This window comes from Poromitra crassiceps (genome assembly GCF_964638095.1).
Source record: "Poromitra crassiceps genome assembly, chromosome: 12".
Classification (NCBI taxonomy): Eukaryota; Metazoa; Chordata; class Actinopteri; order Beryciformes; family Melamphaidae; genus Poromitra; species Poromitra crassiceps.
In genome coordinates, this window is record NC_139632.1 from 16,082,877 (window position 1) to 16,110,798 (window position 27,922).

A 27,922-nucleotide genomic window follows, 5' to 3' on the forward strand; every position below is an offset into this window, starting at 1 on the left:
AGACAGGAGGAAGCACACGGGTGTTGCCGGTAAATACCATAACCACTCCTAAGCATGAAATGTGTTTGGAAAATATTCCAGGCACGTTAAGAGTACCTGTGTGATTACATGGCTGCCAAAGCTGTTTTAGTGGCACAGCTGCCGAATTCCAGTCATTCCCTGGAAATCAGAGGACAAACGTAAAACTTTTTTCCAACCAGATGACATTTATTGACAAGTTATGACTCGTAGAATATGGATAAGATATTTTGACATGAAGTAACAGGTGGCATTTCATTAATAGCTTAATATATCAGACCTTGCTTTGATATACTGAAAACTGCAGACTTGTCTGAATCTATGCACACTGAGCAAATGGTGACTGTGGAAGGAGAAATAACTCAATTACTTGCTACAAAAATGCTTTGATTATTCACACTACCCAAGCTGGGCTGAGACAATGATACAAAATTAAGACCAATAAGATATTTCTTTGTACAAATTGTGCAAATCAAAGGCTTCTACAAATTAATTACAAAGCAAATATACAAAATATACACACAGAAGGCTTCTATTAAAGACTCAATACAGTGAGAGAGATAATCTAGTGTATTTAACTAGCTTGGGCACTCATATCATTTACATCCAGAATAATACTAACATGGGTGACTCAGGTTTTGGCAAAAAAAATACATATTTTAGATTGGATCACTGGTGTCATCTTAAAATGGTGCAGGTATCCTAACCTAAAACATCTAAAATGTCTGTTAAATTTCATTACATTTCAAATGTTACATTCACAAAACATTGTAGGCAGATGAGCTTTGGGAACAGAAAAGACAAGCGATTCAGTTTCTTTCAACAAATACCGGCCAATGTCCATCTATACAGAACAGAAAATATACATAACCCTGAGACACAAAAACACATAAAGACGACATGATTCGCAACCGCATCATTTCATATCACGGCTTGAAACAGAAATGTCTCTTCTTCAATCGTCATTGGTCACGTTCTCTGTGCCGAGTGTGTGTTTTAAGTTGAGGAAGAAGATACACATTTAGTTGACCAAAATTGAGGGAAGCCGGAGTCCAACGTCTAAAAATACACAGAGGAAGATTGCTTCTGTGTACAAAATCGTACACTTCCCAAAACGTCCTCCCTCGCATTCCTATTCCAGGCATTGCAAAGGCCTAATTCAGTCTATCAGCAGTCCAAATAAATTACACCTGAGTTAACAGCACAGCGCCCCCCGGTGTTCAGGAGAGGAGCGCGAACCGCAACAATGTACAGTTAGAAGTCCTTACAGAAGCTAAAGACTCTTTAAACTCACAATGACTAAGATGATACAGATGTTGGTGGGTGAGAGAGTCAGTTGAGCGTACAGTCAGTGCTTCTCCACAGCGTATTAGTCCCGGGGAGCAGAAAGAGAGAAGGTGTCCAGGCAGCCACTTCCTGTTTTGAATGCAGAGACAGTCTCAAGGCATTCCTAAAGCCCAGAGAGCACACATCTATATGTGCGTTTCTGGGCTGCGAGTGTTAAGAGTGTTCTATAGAGGCGGCTGTGAAGTCGCTGCAGCGTACATGGCAACTAGGGGGCAGCGTGAGAAAGTTACACAAGAGCCCCTTGTGGAGCGATCAGGTGGGGAACAGGACTCTGGTCTCTGGGCCTCCGTCTCCCTGGACCAGGCGTTTTGGTCCTCCGCTGTGTGAAGAGATGCGATTGAGGCTGGATGGACCCGCGGCGGGGAACACACACCAACCCACTCTGGCATTCCACAGCCACCGACGGGAGACACACGCCTGCATTCCAGACACCAGCGCTGATCTGGGAAGAGAGAGAGAGAGGGAGAGACAGGAGGGAAGAGTTAGTCATCTGAAGGCATCTGAGGAACTCGGAGGAGCTGCTGTTTGAGGATCCTTCACCGCCCTGTGAAAGGCGACCACATGACCGGAGGGCAGCCTGGACATTCTCGGGGAACGGAGAGGAGGAATGCAGGAGCTTCAGGTTCCTCCAGGCTACAGATCAGCTTATCACCATGCCATATTACCATCAGGCTTACCCGCATAGCGTTAGTAATGCGTCGGGACGGGGCATCATTGAACCAAAGTCCCCCTGGCATGCAGGATTATGCTGCTCGAGCCGTTTATGTCACTGAGAAATAAATATGTGCGGGTGGCGGCGGAGAATCCCCCGTGCTGTAAAAATAAGCTTCTCTGGCTCTCCACAGTTTGAGGAGGGACAGAGGGGCAGATGCAAACAGAGGTACTGCCAAACCCCCCCACTCACTCTTTAATAGTAGATGGCAGTACAAGGCTCTACCGCCCATCTCATCATCTGAACCGTGGCGTTCCTGCATGTGTTGTTGAGCAGCAGTTTCGTTTAAAAAACATGGCGGTGAATTCTTTCGTCTCCAGAGCTGGAGTCTCTCATCGCTGTCTCTCTGTGACCTCAAACAGATACTTTAGCATCTAAGTTCCCTCCCCTGCTGTTACCATGGAATGTGCCAAATGGCTTTCGTTTTGGGCGGGTAGGAGAGAAATGGGGACATGATGTTTTTTTTTCCTGATCTGCATATTTTTGATGATAACTCAATTCTGCAAGGACGGATGAAGGATGGGCGTCCATACAGGCACAATTGGCCAAGTCTGCGGGTGGGAAGACAGATTAAGGGGATGTGTCCTGATCGCTGCACTAGTGCCTCCTCTGGTCGTTTAAGGAGTTCAGAGGGGAGGGGAACTGGGGAGATCCTCCCACACGCTACGTCCTGCCGGTGAAGCTCCTCACTACACATGTATCAGAGGGAGCATGCGCTAGTCTATGGCTCTCCCCAGATCGGCAGAGGGGGTGGAGCCACGGCCGGGACGGCTTGGCAGGGAGAATTGGCCAAGTACAATTGGGGGGAAATGGGAGGAAATCCGGAAAAAAAAGGATAGAAAAGAATGGATGAAGGATGCTGTGTGTGTGTGTGTGTGTGTGTGTGTGTGTGTGTGTGTGTGTGTGTGTGTGTGTGTGTGTGTGTGTGTGTGTGTGTGTGTGTGTGTGTGTGTGTGTGTGCGCGCGCGTGTGTGCGCTCGCGCGTGTGTGTGCGCTCTCTGCACTAAAGCAGACACACAGAGGCGACCGTTACAGGCAGTTTCTGCTGGGGGCTTGTTTGGATAGTCTAATGAGTTCTCATTACCATGGCTGCCAAGGCAGGCTGATACTACAGAAGCCTCCTCTGATCCATAAGCATCCAGCACTGTTAGGAACACACCGCCTGAAGCTCAACAGCAGGACTGGGCTCGAGCAGTGCACTACTACACCCGCTTACAATGTGCAGCAAGGGAGGCAGGGAGCTTCAGATCAGGCAGCAGCAGGAAAAACAACATTCTGCAAGGAAATTTAAACTGGAAGAATGCTGTATTAATATGTCAGGCATGTGCGGCTATGCAAACTATCTTGCAGGACGCCAGATTGCTATGCAAGATATTTGTGCATGAAAATAAAGGGGGGATGAACAATGCAAATAAACAGGTTCATTTTCCCCATTGGACGCAGCATGGCCTCACGGCAGAAACCAACCATCTATGGTCGAGTGCATTTACTGCAAGACAACCTGAGCCTCGGCTTCCTGATCAAAGCCCAAGTGAAGCAGCAGTAGCAGCAGGCGGCGCGTCACGTGCAGCAGCCAGCCTGATGGAAGCTTCCATGCTCTGTGTGGTTGGCTGCTCCTCTTCAGTTCTGCTGCTGGTTTCATCTCGCTCAAGTGCAGATGATGAAGAAGAGCAGAACACGCCTGCTGCATCTTCAACACGCCACCACTCTCTCTGCTCTGCTCCAACTACCACAAAATCACGCAGCTTTATAGAGTCGTCCGTCTCCCCATTGCAGTGTGGGAGTAGGGTAGTATGGGTATTGTTTTTGTATTTTTCCACTACCGGTGCGAAAACGATACTTTAAAAAAACGATACCGGTGCCTAAACGATGCGTGAACCACCTGCATGGCCTCACCTCGAGGACAACAATGAGAAGAAGTCACATGTGTATACGAGTGTACGGTACACGATATGGATCAAAAAGGCCTGGCTGGAAATAGAGCATAGTTGATTGTGTCCTTTGTGTGTGTTTTGTGCATCATTGAATCTCTCCGACATAAACTGTCTAAAGGGGAACAAAAACCTTCCAGTGGATTGTATTGCACAGAGATACGCATGCACACACAAAGTCACCTGTCAGTCATCGCCAGGACAACCGTCCAACAACATCTCCCCCCCGCCTGACACTATCAAGCTCCGGCTCCGTCAGCCGTTACACAACAACAAGGGCCCCAGTGTCACCAGGAAGCAGCTCCAGCCCGTCTGTCTCGTGATTACCTGTCATGTCCAAGGTGAATTGTACAGAGCAGAGAACACTGAGCTGGATCAGTAACACTGTTCACCTCTCACCCACATCTCACAACACGTTCACTGTAGATACACACAGAAGCCAAGCTAGCCACAGAAAACAAACAGGAAAATACATGCAAACGAGATACACACTCATCCCTATTCAAACCTTTTTTAGAGCCTGAATCAAATCCAAATTAAGCAAATATAGGCTTTTGCATATTTGGCTCTTGTCTGCTGACAGCAGGCTGTGAAGTGGTTTGAATGAACGAATAGGTTCAGACAGAGAGAGGAACAGGTGGCAGTGTTAATAAGGTAGCTTTAACCCAAAGGTACCCAGATGCCCCGTGTCGGTCTGTAGGGCTGGTCGACCTGGTCCACTACAAGAACCATTGTGTCCTTCAGCCGGCCAAACAGATGGACTGGGCCCATTTGAAAGGATTGGAACTGGCATACGGGAGGTTTAACTTGACTAGTCGGGTCTGTCGGTTTCCCCATCCTACACATGATGGTACCAATGCCAGATTGAGTTCTGCAATCATATTGGACCGAACGAAAATGATTACCAAAATATTATGCTTTTGTATAATGATTGAAGGTGCCTCTAGCCCACTACAATCCAAAACATAGCTTAGCCACCATCACAGTGCACACACGCGCACACACACACACACACACACACACACACACACACACTTTGGGGCGAGGTCACATAAATCAAATCAATGACACCTGCATCACGACATTCATCCCCATTTCTTTGAGCTGGGTCACACCTGCATCTGCTCATCAGCCCCTCCCACAAACCCAATTACCCACAACGCACCACACCAAGGCTGAGTCCCCTTTCGTTATCTGTCCCTTGTGCCCAACCTAGCCTGCGCTGTTTACTAATGACCATCTAGAATTACACAGTATCGACCCGCGTATAAATCACAGTCACATCTCCTGTTAATTGATCTCATGAGTTTACATTAGGTTAGTCTAGAGTCTAGGCTGGGGCAGCAGCCTGGCAGAGCTATAATGAGCTGTGTCTCAGTCTTACCCTCGGTGGCAGCTGACAGATCCTAGAAAAACATTATTCTCCAGTGTTGGATTGCCACTAGTAGTGGAACAAAGAGTGCCTCTGTGACTGAGGACCCGCCACTCCAGTATCACTTCAGAGGGGTAAATATTACGTAATTCAGATTAATTACCAAGCGGACAGACCCAGCTGGCTGTCTGAAAAGGCCCCAGTAACTGTATGACAGCTCGTCTCTTTTTAAGCAGCTAATCAAATTAGTCCGGGCGATTATTCTGCCATTTTAAGCATATTTCTCCCTTTTGCGTTTTTGTAACTCTCAGCATGGAGAGAAAAGACCAATAAAAAGTCCATTAGCTTTATGCTAATTTAGGCAGCCGTGCCCAGGGCCGTAATGTGGCAGATTGATTACTTGGGGGACCGGAGACGGAGTGTGTGTGTGTGTGCGCGTGCGTGTGTGTGTATATACTACACGTGCTAAATCTTTGTGTGTGTGTGTGTGTGTGTGTGTGTGTGTGTGTGTGTGTGTGTGTGTGGGTGGGTGGGTGGGTGTGGGCTAGGAGAAGGGGGGGGGGGGGACGGAGCGAAGGGAGATGGTTGTTGTACACAGATGCCACAGTAAAAGGCTCATTCAGCTGGTGTTGGTGGTGGCCCTCACAGTGAGGCATTAATAAAACATTAGTATTGAGTGTGTGGGGCCTCCGCTCTCCTCCTCCCTGATCCCACTCTGACCTTTCCATTTGACAGCAGCTGTCTGGGGACGCGGGGAGCCCGGCCCCCAGCACCCCCCAACCCCCCCTCATGACCCATGGCCTATCCAGGTGTACCCGATCACACAGAGGCGTGCCCACCTCATAAGGGCTTCATTGGAAACCGTTAAAAAGTCTTGTCTGTGATTTTTTTTGCCAGGGGTGATGAGAAGGGAGGGGGTGCTGAGAGAAGAAAGGCTATAAAGTCGATCGGGGGATAACAGTTAACGGTCATTTCTAGGGCCGTTCTAGTTCAGTGGTTGAAAGGAGATGGAGGCCGTGCTGAACTCTGTCCAGGGATCTCCAGTTACAGCCCGTCTGCCTGAAGTCTGGTACCAACAACTGAGCTGGAGGCTCGCCTCCCCCCGCCCCCCACCCCCCCCCAGCACCAGATTATACCCTGCTGCTATCCTACCCACCATCTCCAAAACACACATTAATAAACACTCCAAGGACTGAAACACTAGATCGCAACTGCAAGGAAGGAGCCTACAGGCAGAAAAGGGCCAAGCAAAGCTGTTGTCATCGGTTATTTTTAGAGGTTTACATATTTAGTCTTATTGGAGAATCCTTAAAAAAACAGTAATTTATTTCACCCATCTGGACCATAGCAAAACAAACCATAAAACGTTAGCATTTTTCACATTTGCAACTACTTTTCCATGCCCCAAACAGTGGGTTCTGGCCTGGAGTCTGTGGTTAGTCACATCTGGGGGGACTGCAGAGTGCTAGAGGCGAGGTGGTGTGACAAAGAGAGCAGAAAAGGACGGTAATTCCCCCACAGGCCAACCGAGGAACTGCCAGGACAACGAAAACGCCTCGACCGCACGGCAGCATTAACAAATCTTCACTAATGGGGATCCAGGCCACACCTTCATTCCGCCCAAATTAGAGTAAGGATGGCTGGCTTTTTAAAGGACGGGCAATGCCAGCAATGCGACGCCTGTGTGTGTGTGTGTGTGTGTGTGTGTGTGTGTGTGTGTGTGTGTGAGAGAGAGAGAGAGAGAGAGAGACAGAGTGTGTGTGTGTGTGTGTGTGTGTGTGTGAGAGAGAGAGAGAGAGAGAGAGAGGGAGGGAGGGGGAGAGAGAGAGAGTGTGCAGTAGTATGAGTGGAAAACAAGAGTGGTTTCACAACTGCGTAAAAACTCACAACAACACTAGTGAATGCTAAAGCAGCTGACTGACTCTGGCGGTTTTCGGCCTCGTAAACATGAAAGGAACACACACACACAATCACACAATCACACACACACACACACACACACACACACACACTTCTCTCTCTGACTGACCCCAGTTGAAAGTTGACAGCCTCAGGAGCAAAGTGTATTTTTAGGCAGGCGTTAGTCGCGGCTGCCAAACGGCGTAAAATATAGCCTAGCTTCTCCCGGTCTTACTCGCTCACCACTTCATCTCCTCCTCTCCATCTGTGTGCATGTGTGCGTGCGTCTCTCTCTCTCTCTCTCTCTGTGGGCCTCGCTCTATCTTTCCCGGAATTCCCTCCTTATCCCCTCCTTTTTTCTTTGCCACGGCTCTCCTCTCAAGCCCCCTTGTCACGGGTGAGGGAGAGACAAGCGTCATGGTACCGTGGCGTCAGGGCCAGATGCCTGCTTAACAAGCAAGGCTTGTGGAAATCCCAGCTTTTTCCATCTCAGCTGTAATTAAACATAAAGAGAGTCAGCAAGATGGCAACTGCCGTAACTGCGAGAGCTCATAAGGATCTTGGTGCCTTGATCTTTCATAGCCAGTCTGTCTGTCTCCGTCCCGGACCCCAAAAAAACGAGCCTAGCATGAAGGCAGCGGTCTGTCTGTCTCCGTCCCGGACCCCCAAAAAAACGAGCCTAGCATGAAGGCAGCGGTCTGTCTGTCTCTGTCCCGGACCCCCAAAAAAACGAGCCTAGCATGAAGGCAGCGGTCCGTGTCGGTAGTGGCGTGCTGCTAACCTGTCTGTCAGTTCCATCACATCCAGCTGTTTACTGCGGACACAAGACCTTCATAAACTTGGTGCTTCTCACTCGCGTGACGTCCGCTCGCCCAGCTTCACTTTCACTCTCTTGGCAGCGCACAAAGCAGCAAAATGACTTTCCTCTTCTCCTCCGACACAAAGAAAAACAGCTGGTCTAAGTGTAGCGGGGAGCGATTTATTCAAACCTCAGTCATACGAACTGACCAATCTACCAAACTGACCAGCATGAATAACAAAATATGAACTGATTTCCTACTATTATATCTGTAAAATGGTTGGAATTTCTTTCTTGATAAAGTACATGACAAGACGTTGAACTGGAATTTCAACTGCTGAAGGGGCACTGTGTGGAATACCTGGGCCCCCCATGGATATTTCCTATTTGGATCATTAGGCTAATGAACCTGCTATTTACTGCTTTTCAATCATCCAAAAATGTCATTAGTTCATATGACCTCCATTCCAGAGAGGTTAGGAGCAGCACGGTTCACATTCATGTCGATCTCAGACCAACCGTGTTTAAAGCAGTTCCCCTTTCCTCCAGTCTGCATTCAGTGTGTGTGTTGGTGTTTGTTTTCTTAGCTGACTGACTGGAGCTACAGAGGCTGCACTTTCAACCAGTCCACCTGGAGCACAGCACCAAAGCACCAGTCCACCTGGAGCACAGCACCAAAGCAAACATGAGGACAGATTGTGCTTTATGAAGGCACAGGGAATCTATTCAGATGCTCCTTCTTGGTTTGCTTTGGCAGGCTGTTTTGACTTTAAAATACGTCATTATACTCTAATTAAGATGAAAACCAAAAACACAAGATGTTTCAGTAATTAAAAAAATAAAAGTCCACATTCTCTGATTCCAGCTTCTTAAATGTGAATATTCTCTAGTGTTTTTACTCCTCTATGACAGTAAACTGAATATCTTGAGGTCATGGACAAAACAAGACATCATCTTGGGCTTTGCGAAACACTGATCGACATTTTTCGCCACTTTCTTATACATAACATACAACATACAAAAAAAAAACCAATACATTTTCTGACCTTTTTATAGACCAAACAACTAATCGAATAATCGAGAAAATAATCGACAGATTAAAAATCGACAATGAAAATAATCGTTAGTTGCAGCCCTAGTAACAAGTGTGCCAAATAACTGTTTTCCATCGATTGCCTCAGAGCCCAAGCGAGAGCACAGGACAGGCCTGGAGACATGAAACCTAAACCAGCTCTACCACCATAGGGTACAGGACACGTCAAAACAACCTGCAAAATATCACCTACAGTATATCCTTTCCTCATTCCACCCACCAACCGCCCCTCCACCTCCTTCTGCGCCCTGTGTGAAAGCTACTAGTACACCTCAGGAGAAATGCATCATCTCTTATCGGAGCGAAAGACATGAATCTGTGAAACCAGCCACCTGTCGTTTCTTCAGGCAGGTTCTCCCTCAGGCCGAGCGATTCTTCACTGATATGCTGTGTTTCAGTCAGTCATCATCAGAGCCTTGAAATGGATCCTTCCCTCATTCCTCCCTCCTGTCCTGAATTCCTGCTGTGATTAATGAGCTGACTTGACTGCTCTGATTAGCACAGAAGATATGGAATTGTCAATCCAGAAAACACGGAGCGCCACATAAAGTGTACATTTAAAATTTGTCGAACGACGAGAAATGTTATGATAATATCATGACTGAATTAATTTATGACTGTAATGGTTTTTAAAATAAACAAAATATTCTCATCCCCCAGTTGACACCGCCCCTCAAAGAATCGGAATCAGAATCGTTAAAATCCAAACGATACCCATCCCTAGGCATAATAACTGGCATTTTGGGTGAAAATGAGATCTATGTATCAAGTAAGATCTCTTGAGGAAATCTATTTAGTAGTGTAAGTAAGTACCTTTGATTGTGTCTTTATGTGATGATAATGATAAAAAACGATCTGCAACAGGTGGTCCACTTTGTTTGTTTGTTCTGGCCCTCCTTTAAAGTTTGAAAATCCTACTGTATGTTACAGTAAATGGCGTGTGTTCCATCACCTCTTATCTTGCTACAGAAGGATACATTTCTCAGTACTGACTCATCGTAGCCAGTCAGTTCGCACCCAGGGCCGGCCCTGCAGCACCCTGCCCACTTGCCTGCCTGGCCCTACAAGCACAGACCTGAGCCCTGCCTCTCCTCTCCTCTCCTCTCCTCTCCTCTCCTCTCCTCTCCTCTCCTCCCCTCCTCTCCTCTCCTCTCCTCCCCTCCCCTCCCCTCCCCTCTCCTCCCCTCCCCTCTCCTCTCCTCTGCTCTCCTCTCCTCCTCTCCTCTCCTCTCCTCTCCTCTCCTCTCCTCTCCTCTCCTCTCCTCTCCTCTCCTCTCCTCTCCTCTCCTCTCCTCCTCTGCTCTCCTCTCCCCTCTCCTCTCCTCTCTGTCAGTGACAGAGGTCTGCTGCTGCAGCCCTCGGTCTGTAATTAGCAGCCCCGCTGACATTCCTCCTGCTCTCTAAACCAAGACTCCACCATGTTTATCCAACACCCAGCCATCACGGCAGCTAGATAATGTGTAACTGTAACCACTAGCAACCCTGACAACAGCCAGGGGATTTAAACTGGCCTTGACCAGATGTAGCTGACATTCACCTGGGTCATGCTCAGTGACGAGTAACTAAGTGACATGTTTTTAACTCATTAAAATGAAGATTGATATTTTCTTTGAAGTCTGCGCCCATATTTATCTGAGATATAAACACCAGAAATCATTGATGAACAGAGTTGATGTCAGTTTAAGGAAGATGAAATGACTCACCATAGATAGAAACCTCCATGAGGACATCTCTCTAAGCTGAGAGGTACTTCCATGTGCTGACGAAGGCGGTGGGGATGAGTGAGTAGGGCACACTGGTCACACTGTCCCAGGAGTCGGTGGACGGGTCGTAACAGTCCAGCGTCTTGCACCGCTGCGCGCCAAAGTAACCCCCGACCACATACAGTCTGTTCCCCGACGCCACCGCGTGGCAGCTGATCCGTTTGGCCGTCACGTCGCCAAACTTGGACCACTGGTACGTCTCGCTGTTGAAGCGGTAGGCAGAGCTGGCGGAGAACTCCGTGTCGCCGCCGATCACGACCACGTGGTTGCCGACCACCGCCGCGGCCGTGTAGCGCCACAGCTGCGGGCAGGCGGCCGGCACCGTCCAGCGGTTCTCGCACGGGTCGAAGCACTGGACCTTGGGGAATTTGTCTCTGTTGACGCTGGTGCCGCCGAAGGCAAAGAGTTTGTTCTTGGCGCCGACCACGGCGGCGTTGCTCACGCCTTCTCTGAGCGGAGCCACCAGCGTCCATTTGTTGGTCTGAGGGTCGTACTGTTCCACCTGTTTGAGAGACACAGACGGAGACGCGGGGAAGGAGCCCGCCAGAGAGGTGTGTCCTCCCACAACGTACAGTATGTGGTCGAGCTCTGCTGACCCGTGTCCGAATCTGGCGACCAACATAGGTGCAGCTTTGGACCACTCGTCATGTAGCGTGTCGTAGACCCACACATCTTTTGAGGCCCCGTTTTCAGAGCCGCGCCCTCCGGTTACATAGACCTGAAATGAGACAAACTTATTGTAAATATTTTAAGACCCTCTATCAATGCATTCCATGTGTACATTGTGATGAAATGTAATCATCATCGCGCTCAACCATAATCAAATAGAAGCACATGAGATACATACCTTACAACCAATGGCACAGGCGCTGCATTCTTTCCTGGGGCTGGGGATGTCCGTTTTGGGCGTGATCTCCTTGGTCTTGTTGTCGATCATGTAGACTTTATCGCACATGAACGTCTGTCCTCCCAGCAGCAGCAGGGCCTGGCTGACCTTTCTGGGCCGGGCGCAGAACCCCGTTACGATCCCGTCGTTCTGGAGGATCCTCATCTTGCAGCGCACGGCGTCCTCTACGATCTCCCGGCCCACCTTGTGGCCCATCACCAGCTCCTCCGAGGCGACGTTCTTCAGCAGGTAGGTCTCAGGGAGCAGCGCCAGGCGGACGCAGCGCAGCAGCTCGGGCAGCTCGCTGTGCCTCCGCTCCATGTCGGCCTTGACCCAGTCGATGACGGCCTCGTACACCAGGCTCTCGTCCTCCACCTCCAGCTCCTCGCTGAAGATCAGCTCCTGGACTTTGTCTCGGGGCAGGCTGAGGAAGTCCTCCGTCCTGTAGAGGGTAGCAAAGTTCGCCAGGCACATTCTCCACGACAGCTCGTACAGTCTCTGGCACTGGTGGGCGTCCGACAGCAGCATCATCCCCAGACAGTTGGAGTGGTGGAGGTTCTTCTCGAGAAACTCCGCCGCCGCGTCCCTGATGTCATGGAACTGGAGCATGTCGCCGGCTTCGAGGAGCGACTCTGCGTTTTCCTCGTTGATGATGACCCGCGCCGAGTAGGCGTAGTCGAGCAAGAGCTCCAGCACCTCCGGGTGGAGCGAGTCATGGAAGTTGACATCGGTGTCGCGGCTCTCCCTGAGCCCGCCGCCGAACATGGCCTCGAAATAGCGGCTGCAGGAGGCCAGGACGGCCCGGTGGCAGGGGAAGACCCGGTTGCCGGCCTTCAGGACGACATCGGTGAAGACTCGCCGTTTGCGCAGCAGGTTCAGCTGGGTCAACAGGCTGTCGGCGTGGGACGTCTTGTGGAACAGCTGGATGTTCATGGAGCCGGAACTGGACCGAGACTTTCTGTTTTCGTGGTTACTGACAGACATCCTGACCTGGACCTGGAGAGGGAGGGACATTGAGAAGAAGAAGAAAATAATGCCTTTATTGTTATTGAACAGTTGTAACTGTACAACAAAATTGAGTCACTCAAGGGAGAGCCTGGAGTGACTCAGGAGTATTACCCCTAAACAATGAGACACGTCTTTGATGGTGGGAGGAAACTGGAGCACCCAGCAGAAACTCCACACAAACACGGGGAGAACATGCAAACTCCACACAGAAAGGACCTGGGATGGACGGGGGATTCAAACCCGGGACGTTCTTGCTGTGAGGCAACAGTGCTGCTAACCACTGAGCCATCGTCAACACTATCAGTGGAGGGTTACAGTATATCAGTCTATTACAATTGTTTATGGTTTTGACATCACTCCAAGAGGAAGCGGTTGTAAAAATGTGTCACACACCCTCCTGCCTTTGATGTGAACACGAGCCGGCTACTGCAATCACCCTCCTCCTTTATGATTAAGCCGGACACAGCTAACAAACAGCTGGTGAAGAAGCGGAATAAAAAGCCATTCAACGACACATTTGTCATCACTTATCATTATGCTGGATGGATGACTTCGGAAATAGACTTTAGACTTGCGGAGATTAAAGGAGATCAGATAAGGAGTGTACACACTGTGTGCCAAAGGGCTTTATCACCACAAAACCAGATATCCAAATCGATTCCTGGCCTCGCCGCCGGTGGCTACAAAGGAGCACGATCATCTGACTCTTCTTAATGTGGCGTTCTAATCAAGGACAAGCAAGTGAGAGAGAGCGAGCACCTGGGTGTGTTGCCCTACATCGTTTCTTTCCACCCCTATCAACATTTCAGGCCTGTGAGTCACACGTTGCGAGCCAGTAAATTCCTGCCAGCCTGTTCTGTTGCCTCGCTGGCTCACATACAAGATGGTGCCAAAGGCAAAGCTTTCAAGCCCCCATAAGATCTGACACCTCTGAACAGCTTCTGGGGGGGACAACATTATGTAAGGACAGATGAAAAAAAGATCATTCTTGTGATCATCTTATGGTGGATTTTTAGAAACGCTTGCAACCACACTGTCTAAACTGAGATAACACCCTGGGATATAAATGCACTTGCCTGCCGCTGACTAGATAACATGAACGTGAGGAGATATTTTGGTAACACTTCATTTGGATAGTCCGCCGACAGAGAGTCTACTCTAGAGATTTGTAACATTTCAACAGCTTATTAGTTGACGTTCAACAATTCAACTGTTTCACTTTGTCTGTTGATGTTATTTTAACAGCTTATTAGTTGAGCTTCAACAAACAGATTCTTCCCGTTCCACACACCTGCACCTAGTGTAGAGTATGTACTACATACTATAAGAATGTAGGCCTAGGTATGTTCATGAATTGTCACATATAGCCTAGGCCTACTTATAGCTACTATGGCTATAGATAATCTGTTGAGTCGAATTGTTGAATGCCAACTAATAAGCTGTTGAACAATGTTACAAATAGCTACTCTGTAGACTCTATGCGGACTATCTAAATATATATTTTATTCCATTTATAACAATAAATAACCAAATTAATTATTATAAAAAAGTACAGCTCATTCTGACAATTACCACTTTGTAATAAGCATGGCATAGCACATTGTTTCTTCTTGAGGTTTAAATCAATAACTTACATGACAACAACAACAACCAAATAAAGTTTCGCTGTTCCACTCATAAATTCATGCCATTCAATGCGACAGAAAGAGGAGCCGTGGACTTCCGTGGAGGGATATCTGACCCAACACGGCGTGAAATCACATTGGTTTTGAGCAGTAAATGTAAACCCACGGTCAGCACTTCAGCATGCCTGTGCTCAACTTTCCTCCAGAGTGAGCAGCGCGCACACACACACACACACACACGCACGCACGCACGCACGCACACACGCACACACCACACACACACGCACGTTGCTACTATCGCCAGCTGGAGCAGAACATCAAAGGATCGGATGTTACAAACTGTAACCAAAGTAATTACACTAGGTCGGAAGTCAGGGAAACGTCAAACAAGCACGTATCTGTGGGTGATCGATAGCTTAGCAATAATCTCTTACCTAAATCGTCTCTCTTCTCGGAGCGAAGTAGATCCGGTGAGCCTCTCTATCCTGCAACTTGTTCAGCCGTTGATTCTTTTTGTTGTCGCTGTTGCTTAGTTTATACAAAACTGCGTACCGATTTTAAAACAATGTCGTGTCCTAAAATGCTTGGCTGTTGATGGCCCATTGGTCTTGGTGGCCCGGTTGAAGATTTCACGCACAAAACGTTTGGAAAAGTTTGGGAGCTGAAGACACGCAGCAGCCTGCAGACGAGCAGCGAGCTAAGCTTTGCACAGAGAAAGAGAAAAGGCAGTGTGGTGGTAGTGTTGAGTCTGGCTCCTCCCACTCTGCTGCCTGCCACACAGGCCAATGGGCTCATATTCCTCATGTCCCACGAAGTGCTCTGAACATCGGCAACAAAATAACCACATCATTTCTGAGTTCAATATTGGTAACACACTTTTCAATAAGGGTCATTAAATAATGTATAACTTAATACATGGTTAACATGAACATAATTAGTAAACGATTACCAGACACATTGGTTAACTGTTAATTAAGGGTTAGTTATTAATATTGATTGGAAAAAGTGAAGATTTCCCCCCCAGCTTTGCATACAAAAGCAATATGCTGTGGACCGCATATGATCATTTGCCACCATTTAAATGCACTGAGTTTTACACATTCAGATAATCCCAGAATTAATCCTCTAATTATTCACATTTCACAAGTATCTGTAATCCAAATACATGATTTTGTAGCTATAACAATTAGTACAAGTTTATAGGTTACAACTACAAGTATTCTGTTGCTACCCAACCCAATGGTTCAAGCCCCCATGTTGGCAAGCAGCTGCCCTGCCAAAGTGAGCAAGAGACCGGATCCCTACCAGCTCCAGTCTCCTCCGAAGCTGACCGTGTTTATGTAGTCTAGCTGTAGACATGATCAAGCAAAAAGCAAAAAAAATCAAGCAAAAAACAAAACAATGAATGCCATTTGAACTCAGTAATCAGCACCAGGCACAGCATCAGCTCTGTGTGCGGGCTCCACAAAACTTAAAGTCTTATAATGATCATATGGCAGGTTAAAGTCCCTCTGAGGGGAGGGGGGGTATTTTCTGCAGCTGAATTCTTTGCATTTTCTAAAGGATTTGAGCAATCATGAGGTTACAGTTATCAAGCATGTCTCACTCTTCGGACCCGCCTATCAGAATCAGAATTTGGGCTTGGTGGGCTTCTCGCATAGGTCACATTAAACAGGCAATTTTAGTCTGACTCCAGTTGACACATCAGACCTGGACTTGGCCATGACCTGCTCCTTAATAATTAAAGCTTACAGCATTTGAATCCATAACCTCCATCATCAGTTGGCCTCATTTGAATTGTAAGAGCTGGTACTGTCGGCCAATCAGGGTCCAGTATTGTGACAATGGCGACTTCAAATCCATCCATTAAATACAATTTTTATTCAATTCAATTCAATTTGCAAAACATCATGAGGAACATCTGTATTTGAAAGCAAACCCATGAAAACAGAATAATATGGAACCCTTTAACAGTGTATGATTTTGATTGGGATGTGCCATATTCCTTCTTACCCATTCCATAAACCACTCTCACCACTGCATTGTTGTTGGCTCAGTCACTCCCAGACAGTTACTGTAAATGAGAACGATTTCGCAGCAGTCAACTTGCCTGGGTGTACGGGTAAATAAGAACACACCAAACTAAAATGAGCTGTGAGGCCATTCGTTGTTGTCTGCATATATAAATAGACAGTCATTATAACTCTGCATTGTTTTGGTGCGGAGGCCCAGACATGAGGACGACCCCTCTGAGGGACCCCCTCCTTCTGTTTCAGACGGGATGACCTCGCCGAGACGACCACCTGCCATGAGCGCATGAATACGTGGTACAGTAGGCCGACAGCCAACAATGCAGTGACGGTTACTGTCGTCTAAACTGACACCCTTTGAGCGTCTTGTTGCAATGCCGGGAGCGCTGAGGAAGAATGGCGGGGGGTCTGATGGATGGCGTGCCTGCCTAAGAGTAATTAATGACCAGTTATACAATGCACTCACACAAACACACACAAACATGCACATATGTCCACAGACTAGTTTGGCCTCAAGCCAAGGGGATGAATGTGGGAGGAGGAGGAGGAGGGGGGGGGGGGGGGGGGTTAAAGTGCAGCAAAATGAATTAACCCTAGATTACGATCATGAGTTCATTAAACTAATCTTCTTAAATTCTTAATCTCCCTTTGGCACACTTGTGTGTATGAAAGCATTTGGCTCATAGAGCTACATGAGGCTTCAACAAGCGCCGGGCAACAATGGCTGTGAGAAGGCGAACTGCCCCATGAGTGTGTTTATGAGTGTCAACCAGTGAGGTTACATTTGACTTGGTGTTTACTTCGGGACGTTCGTACGTGTAAGACAAGACAGACATTTGGTAGCTGGAGATATGAGCAAAACAAGAATGCAAATCTCTTGTAAGGAAACAAAGGGGAAATAATAGATAAAAGGAAAGCTGGCTGGCTCCACGAGTCTCTGTTTCTCTCCAAACACACGAGATCAGACAGCGCAGAAACAGAGCAGTGGGATTTAATCTTCAAAAGCAGCTGTTGAGTGACAGTAAGAGGGCGAGAGAGAGACAGAGAGCTGGAGAGAGAGAGAGGGACAGAGATGGAGAGAGAGAGAGAGAGAGAGAGAGAGGAAACCCGAGCCGTGTGGCGTCGATGCTGGCCAGCTGGTATAGGGTGCTTGTGGTGTTGATGACCCTGGCCAGCTGGTATAGGGTGCTTGTGGTGTTGATGACCCTGGCCAGCTGGTATAGGGTGCTTGTGGTGTTGATGAGCCTGGCCAGCTGGTATAGGGTGCTTGTGGTGTTGATAAGCCTGGCCAGCTGGTATAGGGTGCTTGTGGTTTTGATGAGCCTGGTCAGCTGGTATAGGGTGCTTGTGGTGTTGATGAGCCTGGCCAGCTGGTATAGGGTGCTTGTGGTTTTGATGAGCCTGGCCAGCTGGTATAGGGTGCTTGTGGTGTTGATGACCCTGGCCAGCTGGTATAGGGTGCTTGTGGTGTTGATGAGCCTGGCCAGCTGGTATAGGGTGCTTGTGGTGTTGATGAGCCTGGCCAGCTGGTATAGGGTGCTTGTGGTCTTGATGACCCTGGCCAGTAGCTGGTATAGGGTGCTTGTGGTGTTGATGAGCCTGGCCAGCTGGTATAGGGTGCTTGTGGTGTTGATGACCCTGGCCAGCTGGTATAGGGTGCTTGTGGCGTTGATGACCCTGGCCAGCTGGTATAGGGTGCTTGTGGTGTTGATGACCCTGGCCAGCTGGTATAGGGTGCTTGTGGTGTTGATGACCCTGGCCAGCTGGTATAGGGTGCTTGTGGTGTTGATGACCCTAGCCAGCTGGTATAGGGTGCTTGTGGTGTTGATGAGCCTGGCCAGCTGGTATAGGGTGCTTGTGGTGTTGATGAGCCTGGCCAGCTGGTATAGGGTGCTTGTGGTGTTGATGACCCTGACCAGCTGGTATAGGGTGCTTGTGGTGTTGATGACCCTAGCCAGCTGGTATAGGGTGCTTGTGGTGTTGATGAGCCTGGCCAGCTGGTATAGGGTGCTTGTGGTGTTGATGACCCTGGCCAGCTGGTATAGGGTGCTTGTGGTGTTGATGACCCTAGCCAGCTGGTATAGGGTGCTTGTGGTGTTGATGAGCCTGGCCAGCTGGTATAGGGTGCTTGTGGTGTTGATGACCCTGGCCAGCTGGTATAGGGTGCTTGTGGCGTTGATGACCCTGGCCAGCTGGTATAGGGTGCTTGTGGTGTTGATGACCCTGGCCAGCTGGTATAGGGTGCTTGTGGTGTTGATGACCCTGGCCAGCTGGTATAGGGTGCTTGTGGTGTTGATGACCCTAGCCAGCTGGTATAGGGTGCTTGTGGTGTTGATGAGCCTGGCCAGCTGGTATAGGGTGCTTGTGGTGTTGATGAGCCTGGCCAGCTGGTATAGGGTGCTTGTGGTGTTGATGACCCTGACCAGCTGGTATAGGGTGCTTGTGGTGTTGATGACCCTAGCCAGCTGGTATAGGGTGCTTGTGGTGTTGATGAGCCTGGCCAGCTGGTATAGGGTGCTTGTGGTGTTGATGACCCTGGCCAGCTGGTATAGGGTGCTTGTGGTGTTGATGACCCTAGCCAGCTGGTATAAGGTGCTTGTGGTGTTGATGAGCCTGGCCAGCTGGTATAGGGTGCTTGTGGTGTTGATGAGCCTGGCCAGCTGGTATAGGGTGCTTGTGGTGTTGATGAGCCTGGCCAGCTGGTATAGGGTGCTTGTGGTGTTGATGACCCTGGCCAGCTGGTATAGGATGCTTGTGGTGTTGATGAGCCTGGCCAGCTGGTATAGGGTGCTTGTGGTGTTGATGAGCCTGGCCAGCTGGTATAGGGTGCTTGTGGTGTTGATGAGCCTGGCCAGCTGGTATAGGGTGCTTGTGGTGTTGATGACCCTGACCAGCTGGTATAGGGTGCTTGTGGTGTTGATGACCCTGGCCAGCTGGTATAGGGTGCTTGTGGTGTTGATGAGATGGTGAACCTGGGTCCCACGCTGCTTTGAAGATCAATGGTTGGGTGGGCAGTCAGTCTCCCCCAGTCAGTCACTGTTGGGATGGCGTGGTTGACACCCCCCCCCCTTACCCACCACACACACACACACACACACACACACACACACACACACACACACACACACACACACACACACACACACACACACACACACACACACACACACACACACACACACACACACACACACACACACACACACACACACACACACACAAAAGGCCCCAGAGCCTCTATTGTTGGAAAAAGTCTGGAAGCCCAAATATGAAAACACCCCTGTTTGTTTCTTCTTGATCTTTCAAGTAGATCTGTGGTCTTTCAATAGGTTTGAACAATATATGTCCATTCTATTGTTTCACATACATATTTCACATAGTATTTTTTCTCTTCTGACTATATCATGCAAAGTGGATTTTTCCCCCCCATTGCAGTGTTGGAACTGCTCTGTCTGAACCCAGTGTGTAATGTTCCCTAGAGCAGCATATCTTTCTGTTTCTATTCTATTCGTTATATACAAGCTTCCTCTCACAGCAGTCAGTCAGGTTCCATCACCGAACCACATGCATACTGTACAGAAAAGAGATCTATTTGCTAAATTCTACTGTAGTGTGTTCAAAATTAATCAGCAAAGTTTAAACAATATGTATTAACTAAAACTAAAAACTACAAATGACACAAACGACATCAAACCAAAAGAACAGTGCATCAGTGAGGAGGAGGAGGAGGAGAGAGACACACTACCAATGTGCTGAAGGCTTTTAATAAAGGCTGGGTGGGTCTACTTTTCTCTCTCGTTGTATCCAGGACCTACAGTATGTGCTAATTGAAGCAGTTTGATTATGATGAGCAGGTTTAGCATTTATTTTTCATTCTCTATCTCTCTGTCTTTTAAGTGATTATAAATACTAACTGGTCTCAGCCTTGCTTTCATTACAACAGTGGTTCTCAACATGGGGTCAGGGGACCACCAGGGGTCCTTGCGGGGGTTCCAGGGGGTCCCCAGCAAAATGATCTATTACCTTTCACCATTATATTGTGGTTCTCACCTTTTTTGGGCTAGTGCCGCCCCTATCCATTATCCAGATCCTTTTACCATCCCCCCATCAAATCAAATGTAGGCTAAATATCTTCTCAGAATATTTGTAAAATTATTTATTTTCCCTTTAAAATCTAAGTTACTTTCAATATCACATGGTTTGAGTGTCAGTGATGGAATATCGCACAAGAGGGCAGCTCTGATCTGGCAGAGTCAGGTTAAGCTCTGAGCTGCTGGGTTAAGATTCAACATTCAAGAAACTGTATTTGTCCCCAATGTGGTAATTGGTTGTGCAATAGAGAAGAAAACATACAACATACACAGTAACGTGTAAAGTGCATTAAAGCGTACCCAGCGACACAGTAAAGCTAGTTCATGTGAGTTCATGTAAAATCTCAGTGTACCAGTCAAACGATGTGAACAGCAACTTCCAACTTGCAGATGTTTTTAGACAAAGCCTCTTTACTGCCAAATGTGTGGTTAATGCTGCCACCTAGTGCATCACATAGAAAATAACTCCAAGCCGATCAACACAACTCACTTACAGCATTATGTTGTACTGTAGATGTTTCTACAATAAGGTAAACGTGACTTTAAACAATAAAACAAGGTATATGTTGTTACAAAATGGTTCAAGGCCAAGCTGCAGCTTTGTCCACAGATTTATCCATGTAGGCTGAGGGAATAATGATCAACTAAGATGTTTAGTGTACATCCAAATGATCACTGTTGCACACTTGCAACTTGCAAGAGAACCTAGAGCAACTCTTAACAATATTTGGAGGGATAAAAGAATAAACTTCGACAATAATACAATTTAAAAAAAATGATTGGAGATCAAGGCAACAAATCAAAGACAAGGTTGACAAAAATCTTTTTAGGATAAATGATCTTTTTTGTCCAATATTTTATTTTCAATTTTCAATTTTCAGAACAAAGGCAAAACAAACATGGGATTCTTCTGAGACCCTGGTGACGCGAGGTTAGGATTCTTCTGGAACATTCACTATCCATACGAATACTGATTGATCAGAACAAATAAGTAGCCTACCACTATTTTTTTTTCTTCACAAAAGTACTCATGGGACATCACTGATGACATCACAATTGCTCAAGAGACAACACTGATGACATCACAATTCACTGATTTATGACATCACGGATGTATATTTACTGCACAATTTATTTCACACTTTGATCAAATTTCACATGCACATCTTCCTTTTCCTGCTCATCTTCATAAATTAAGACTCCATGTTCATTTAAACTGTTTTATATAATGTAAACAATTCAAACAAGAATCACTATCACAACAACCCTCTGCAACCAACCCCATCTCTTCATTCTCTGCTCACAAATTTTAGCTTTTTCTACCTTTGAGGTAGAAAAACTAAAACAAATCCTTAACAATCCTTAACATCCTGACAATATTTAAATCTGACTTTCCATATTGTCAAAACAAACCCCTCCCACCAACTCCCACCCTTAATCATCAGCCCCCAAATTCCATTGAACACATTTAATTGAAGTAAATAGTAAACAAATGCTTGAATTCTAAAGTGCATTGATTAGGCTAACTGAACTACAAAAATGCCAACATTCATTAAAAACAGTACCTTGCCCTCCACAAACTATTTGATGAACACATTGACAATTCATACAATAGCCTATAAATCTACCTTTCTGCATTGTCACAACAATCCCCTCCTTCCCACTCCCTCCTTAATTCCCTACCTCCAAATTTCAAACACATTTAATCAAGGCAAAAAAAAGAAATGCTAAATAAATAAATAAATAAACAAACAAACAAACAAACATAATTTGATTCAGGCAAAAATGATCCCCGATCCATCACACCAAAAACAGACAGTCCTTGCAGCTGAAGAAGGTGTCATCGTCAATGACCCCGTTATCTTCTGCACAGGACTCATGAAACCACCGCTGACAGGTTACACATGAGGTTTTTTTAGGCTCCTCTGCGTACCCATTTTGCTGCAGACAGACCACACATGACTCTTCCTTCATGGCTTTTGGGCTTTATGATTTTTGGGTTGTTTGTTTTCCTTTTCCTTTGGTCTTGCTTGCCAGTCACATATTCAAAGTGTGAGGTGGAAGTAGGGCCGCCGCACCCTATACGCAGAGTACGCAGACTGCGTAGGGCATCATGTGACTGAGGGCACCAAAAAAAAAAAAAAAATTGGTGCCCTCAGTCAGGCCACTCACTGAACAGCAGGCCAGGCACCGCCTACTGGTTTACTAGTGGTTTTATTACTTTATTCAGGGTTAAAGTGGGTGCATCTTATTGTAAAATAGGACTCGGCCCAAATTGGGCTTCAAACGGCCCAAATCTGGCTTTCTACAACAGCATGAGTGAATACTGGATTCTGATTGGCTAGCAACAGTGGTAAATAGGCCAACAATCTACAGTTCGGCTCCAACCGCAGTATCACTCCGCTCCCTGATGCTGACTCCGCTCCCTGTGCTGACTCCGCCCACTGTTAGCCTGTCAGTCTGCAAATCTCTAACAAGGAAATGGCCGATCTCTAACAAGGAAATGTCCGATTTCGTAGTAACGTTTGATTTACAGGGTGGATTGAGTTTTGAGCAGTGGTTAGATGAAGATGAAGGTGAAGTGAACAAAGAACGACATGGTGAAATTGGGGAGAGAGAACTGGCTGAGCTTGAGTTGTCACGAGTTCGGACTAGCGGGAGGTCGGACTAGCGGGAGGTCGGACTAGCGCCCGGACTCCGAACCTGGGACTGTCAAACAAACAAACGCCCTCTGCCGTCACCAGATATCAACACACCACCACCAAAACGGGCTGCTTTAGATAACTGTTTAAATAACTGTACTTTTACAGGCAATGTATCAATAACTGTGAATCCCGTTAAGGAATAGGTTAGTTGTTTTTTGGCTCAAAGGCAACTAAATGTTTAGTGCAATCATTGATCTTGTGTATGGAACTATATTCTGTGGCGGAAGGATAAATGTATTCTGAAACCAGTAATGATTGTAAATAAATGAATTGGATGTTACAATTGTGTATTTTTTATATTATTTGGTAGCTGTTGTAGAAAACAAATTTACCACTCGAGGTCGGGTTTGTGGCCACATTTACCACTGGTACAGGGTTTATAGCACTCGGCTTCGCCTCGTGCCACAACCCTGTACCAGTGGTAAATGTGGCCACAACCCCCTCCCTCTCGTGGTAAATTTGTTAATCAACCGGCCCAAATCTGGCTTCAACTGGCCCAAATCGGGCTTCAAACGACCCAAATCGGGCTTCAAACGGCCCAAATCGGGCTTCAAACGGCCCAAATCTGGCTTCAAACAGCCCAAATCTGGCTTCAAAAGGCCCAAATTGGGCTTCAAACGGCCCAAATTGGGCTTCAAACAGCCCAATTTGTGTGTGTGTGTGTGTGTGGGGGGGGGGGGGCATCACAAAACAATTACGCTTAGGGCACCCAAATGGCCAGCAGCGGCCCTGGGTGGAAGCTTGGGGGCTTTGACCACACTTGTGGTAGCACGCTGTCGCATGGGAATATCTACCATGTCAGCAAAGCTTGGAGCAGGACTTGGGCCAAGGGTTGGAGCAGGACTTGGGACCCAAAAGATACATTTTGTGTCTCCCTCCACTCATTAAGCATAAAAAATATACCCTCTATCCCATTCACCCTAATACTTCTACTTGAGTAGGACATTCCAGCAGCTCTATCTACCACTGGTAGGAACGAAAATTACTTTGAACTAGGGGACAATGCATGATTGGCTGCAAAGACGTGAGAAGACATGAAGAGTGAGTGGGCAAGATAATTTAACGGCTGCGCAAAGAAGGCAGCCAAAGTTTGCAGTTTTAGTCGGCGCGGTGGACGTTTGAGCCATTTCAATGAATAAAGTTGATGTTTTCACCCGGGGTCTATATAGCTGTTGCACACATTCCGAATGCACCGCCCACGAGGTCCGTGGTTGGTAAATTCATATGTCTGTCACTCTCATTCTTTTTTTGTCTTGGGGGACGGGGGTTAACATGGGGGTTAACCACTTGAGTTGCGTTCAGGTTGTGTTGCAGACGTAGAGATATCTACGGCTGGCCCTTTCAGTGGCGCTATAATATTATCACACTGGACAAAGCTCACTGATCAAAAACACCCCATTTTCATTCAGGTTAACAACTTTAACAAACTCAGATTTTGTCAAGTGAACAAATTATATAAAAAAACTACAGTTCCCTTCAGTCGTCCATACGGAAATGACGTTTCGAGTTTTCCGCCGCTTTCAAGGGCAATAACGTTAGCGAAGCTAAGCTAATAGTGGTTCTCCACACGTGCAGCTACATAACCTTACCTAATATAAAGTTCTGGATATCGACCCGGGTTGGTAGACATGGACGGGTTCGGGTCAGACTTCTCAGCAGGAGGAGCAGGCGGTAAAATGGACACCGGGACGATCATGGAGCAAGTCAAAGTGCAGATTGCGGTAGCTAACGCACAGGAGCTCCTGCAGGTAACGTTAAGCATATCACTGCAGGATAAAGTTGGCTAGCTGCTGGCTGACATTTGCGTTGTAACGTTATCCAATTTGTGAAATTACATCATGAGCTTTGAGTCTTGTTAGCTTCAATGCTTGTTTGCTCGCTAATGTTGCCTTTATCTGCTTTGTCCTAAAATGCCATTTGCAGTAGTTTACTACCGAACTAATCTCCTCTCCATGGTATGTTACAGAGAATGACAGACAAATGCTTCAAGAAGTGCATAGGCAAACCAGGAAGCTCGCTGGACAACTCTGAGCAGGTATGCTGGGCCATGGGCCATCCGATGAACAGGTTGGCCATTTCAAATGGCTGTCCTCAAGCGTTGGGAAAAACTGATCTTGACAAGCACCCCCTGTCCAGTTGGACTCTTGTACACCTGCCAGCCCTCTTCAAGTAGATCTGTACTTCAACCAATCAGCATTAACCCATTAATTGGTTCAGGTGTGCAAGACTCTCATTGGTTGGTTGGTTGATTGATTGAAGAGTAAAGATGAAAACAAAAATTTGCAGCATGGGTTTAGGAAAGCAATATGTGAACCCCCTGCCCCCGTTTTAGGCTTATGGCTATCTCGTCATCATACCCACATCCCTCATATATTACTTTCAGTTACATGACTGAATTTCTCTGTCTTATGTGTGTGTGTTTTTTCTCACTGCAGAAATGTATTGCTATGTGTATGGACCGGTATATGGACGCCTGGAACACTGTGTCCCGAGCCTACAACTCCAGGCTACAGAGGGAAAGAGCTCGCATATGAACATCCTTCCCTCCACCCTTCCCCTCCTCAGGCTACTGCACCTCGACTTACATGAGGAAGAGCGCAGCGCACCGGCCGAGGTTGTGAGCTGGGCATGCGTGTGTGACACCAGCTGCAGTCTATTTCTCTGTGGTAATAATACCTCACAGACAGGCGGGCAGAGCCTGTGTATTCTAGCCATAACAAATACATCTGTGGACATTTTCATTTCACACTGAGGAACATTTCAACAATTAAGCTTGCCTATTATTATTATTAGATTTGTTTTTATATGATAAATGATTTACCAGGTTAACAGCTAAGCATATATTGTTAAACGCTGCAACAGTGACATGACTTATGCTGCATTCCATTGTACTCTGAACTCAAGGCAAAAATGAGTTGGAACTACTGACCGCCGATCTACATCCGTTTCAGTACCTCTACTCGGGAAAACGTGGGCGCAACAGCCTTTGCCCATTAATGTTAATGGTAGCTATCTGACAGCTCTAGTTAGGCTACATTAGCAGGCGAGTTCATACAGCAAAGACTTCTATCTATGAAGCAAAAGTCAACTGAATTACATTGCAAATGGAAGCTACAAAGTTGTTGCAACAGGTTTTCAAACACAAAAACTACATATCAAGTAAAATCAGGTTTTATTAAGTACAGGATTGATGATGTAATGTCAGGTGTGTTTATATCTGCAAACTCGGGCATGCTGGATTCCCAAGTTTCCGACTTGGTATTCCGACTTGAATGACCGTTCCATTGCACTTTTGTTTTCTCCCCAAGTTCGAGTACAATGGAATGCGGACAGGACGTGTGTATTTCAGAAGCCAGCGCCTTTCTGCAATTCATTCTCTATGGTAAAGACGCGCTAGGCGCGCTCCTCTTTCAAGGACCGCACCTGCCGTTTAAGCGCTCTTGGCAGCTAGTGTTTTTGGGCGGAGCGCTCTGGGCGTCTCAAGCTGAAAAACATGATTTCCAAAGCGTTCTGATCTGAAATACACACATCCTATCTGAACAGCCCCTAACTCCACTGCAGCACCGCAGCCTTTGCTGTTGCAGTATTTCAACTGCCACATGTTTACTACAGTGTGGCTGCAATAGAAAAAAACAACGCATAAGTATCTTGAGTTCCAGAGGTGGTATAATTGGGACACATACTGTAATACAGATTTCCTTTTAAAAACTCTGCTTAATGGGGCCCAAGTGTCCAATTCTCGACAAGCGGTCCCTAAAACACTGTGTCAGCATGTTGCCAATTCTTTTGTCACAGATAGTGTGTGTTGAGACACAAAGTGTGACTGTGTCTAAAAATACCATTAGAACCACAGCCGAACCCCCACTGGGGCAACGCAGGTTTCCATTAGCATGCGATTAACTCTACAGGCCTACTTTTCAATCAGCGGGAAGAATTGAGGAACAACTTTGTGTTTTCATAACCGTGAACTTGACATTCAAAAGCCTCCAAACAGTCCTATATCGGAGTACGCCTTGAGAACAAAACTGTTTTGTCTGACCCGTTTTCTAGTTGTCACTCTATCTGCCGCCCTCCACAGTAGTGGGCTTGTTTGAACAGGGTCTGCCTTGCTGCAGACAGGGTACTGAACCCTCCACAGTAGTGGGCTTGTTTGAACAGGGTCTGCCTTGCTGCAAACAGGGTACTGAACCCTTCTCAGCTTTGTGTGCACGGTTTGTCAGATGTCTGGGAACTCAAATCCCTCTTTCATCCCGTTGACTGTGTGTAGAGAAGTAATAGCCAAGAAAAGCCAGTGAACATTATTTGCCGTGTTTGGAGGTGTGCTTGTGACCAAATGGAATGGTTTTAATGAGAAATCAATAAATCCTGTCAGTCAAGTCTCTCTTGTTGCTGGTTTTGTGTCAAGTGTTTCTTCTAAAAAAAAAAAGAGAGAGACTGCAAATATATCGACAAGGCAACCTGTTGAGTTGCTTTCATGAATGGTGCATTCAGGGTTCCCACGGCCATGGAAAAATAGGAGTTTCTAAATCTCATTTTCCAGGTCTGGAAAAGTCATGGAATTAGTCAAATCCTTGAAAGTTTTGGAAAAGTCATGGAATAGTGTGTGTAATGAAATTAATTGGAGTAAGATTTAGCGTAATCTT

The 27,922-nt window shown here is 46.9% G+C and overlaps 2 protein-coding genes across 2 annotated transcripts; one reads left to right on the forward strand and one right to left on the reverse strand.

Annotated features, from left to right (window-relative positions):
* Positions 1 to 202: 202 nt before the first annotated feature.
* On the reverse strand, positions 203 to 15,130 carry enc3 (ectodermal-neural cortex 3). The gene is made up of 4 exons (XM_083647001.1): positions 14,888 to 15,130; positions 11,782 to 12,816; positions 10,875 to 11,652; positions 203 to 1,807 (listed from the first exon to the last, which is right to left on the reverse strand). The coding sequence occupies exons 2-3, from the start codon at positions 12,802 to 12,804 to the stop codon at positions 10,906 to 10,908; spliced, it is 1,770 nt and encodes a 589-aa protein (XP_083503127.1). The 5' UTR covers positions 12,805 to 12,816; positions 14,888 to 15,130; the 3' UTR covers positions 203 to 1,807; positions 10,875 to 10,905.
* Positions 15,131 to 24,818: 9,688 nt separating this feature from the next.
* On the forward strand, positions 24,819 to 27,634 carry timm13 (translocase of inner mitochondrial membrane 13 homolog (yeast)). Its single transcript, XM_083647134.1, has 3 exons — positions 24,819 to 25,027; positions 25,246 to 25,314; positions 25,715 to 27,634. Exons 1-3 carry the CDS (start codon positions 24,908 to 24,910, stop codon positions 25,811 to 25,813), a joined length of 288 nt encoding a protein of 95 aa, XP_083503260.1. The 5' UTR covers positions 24,819 to 24,907; the 3' UTR covers positions 25,814 to 27,634.
* Positions 27,635 to 27,922: the final 288 nt, after the last annotated feature.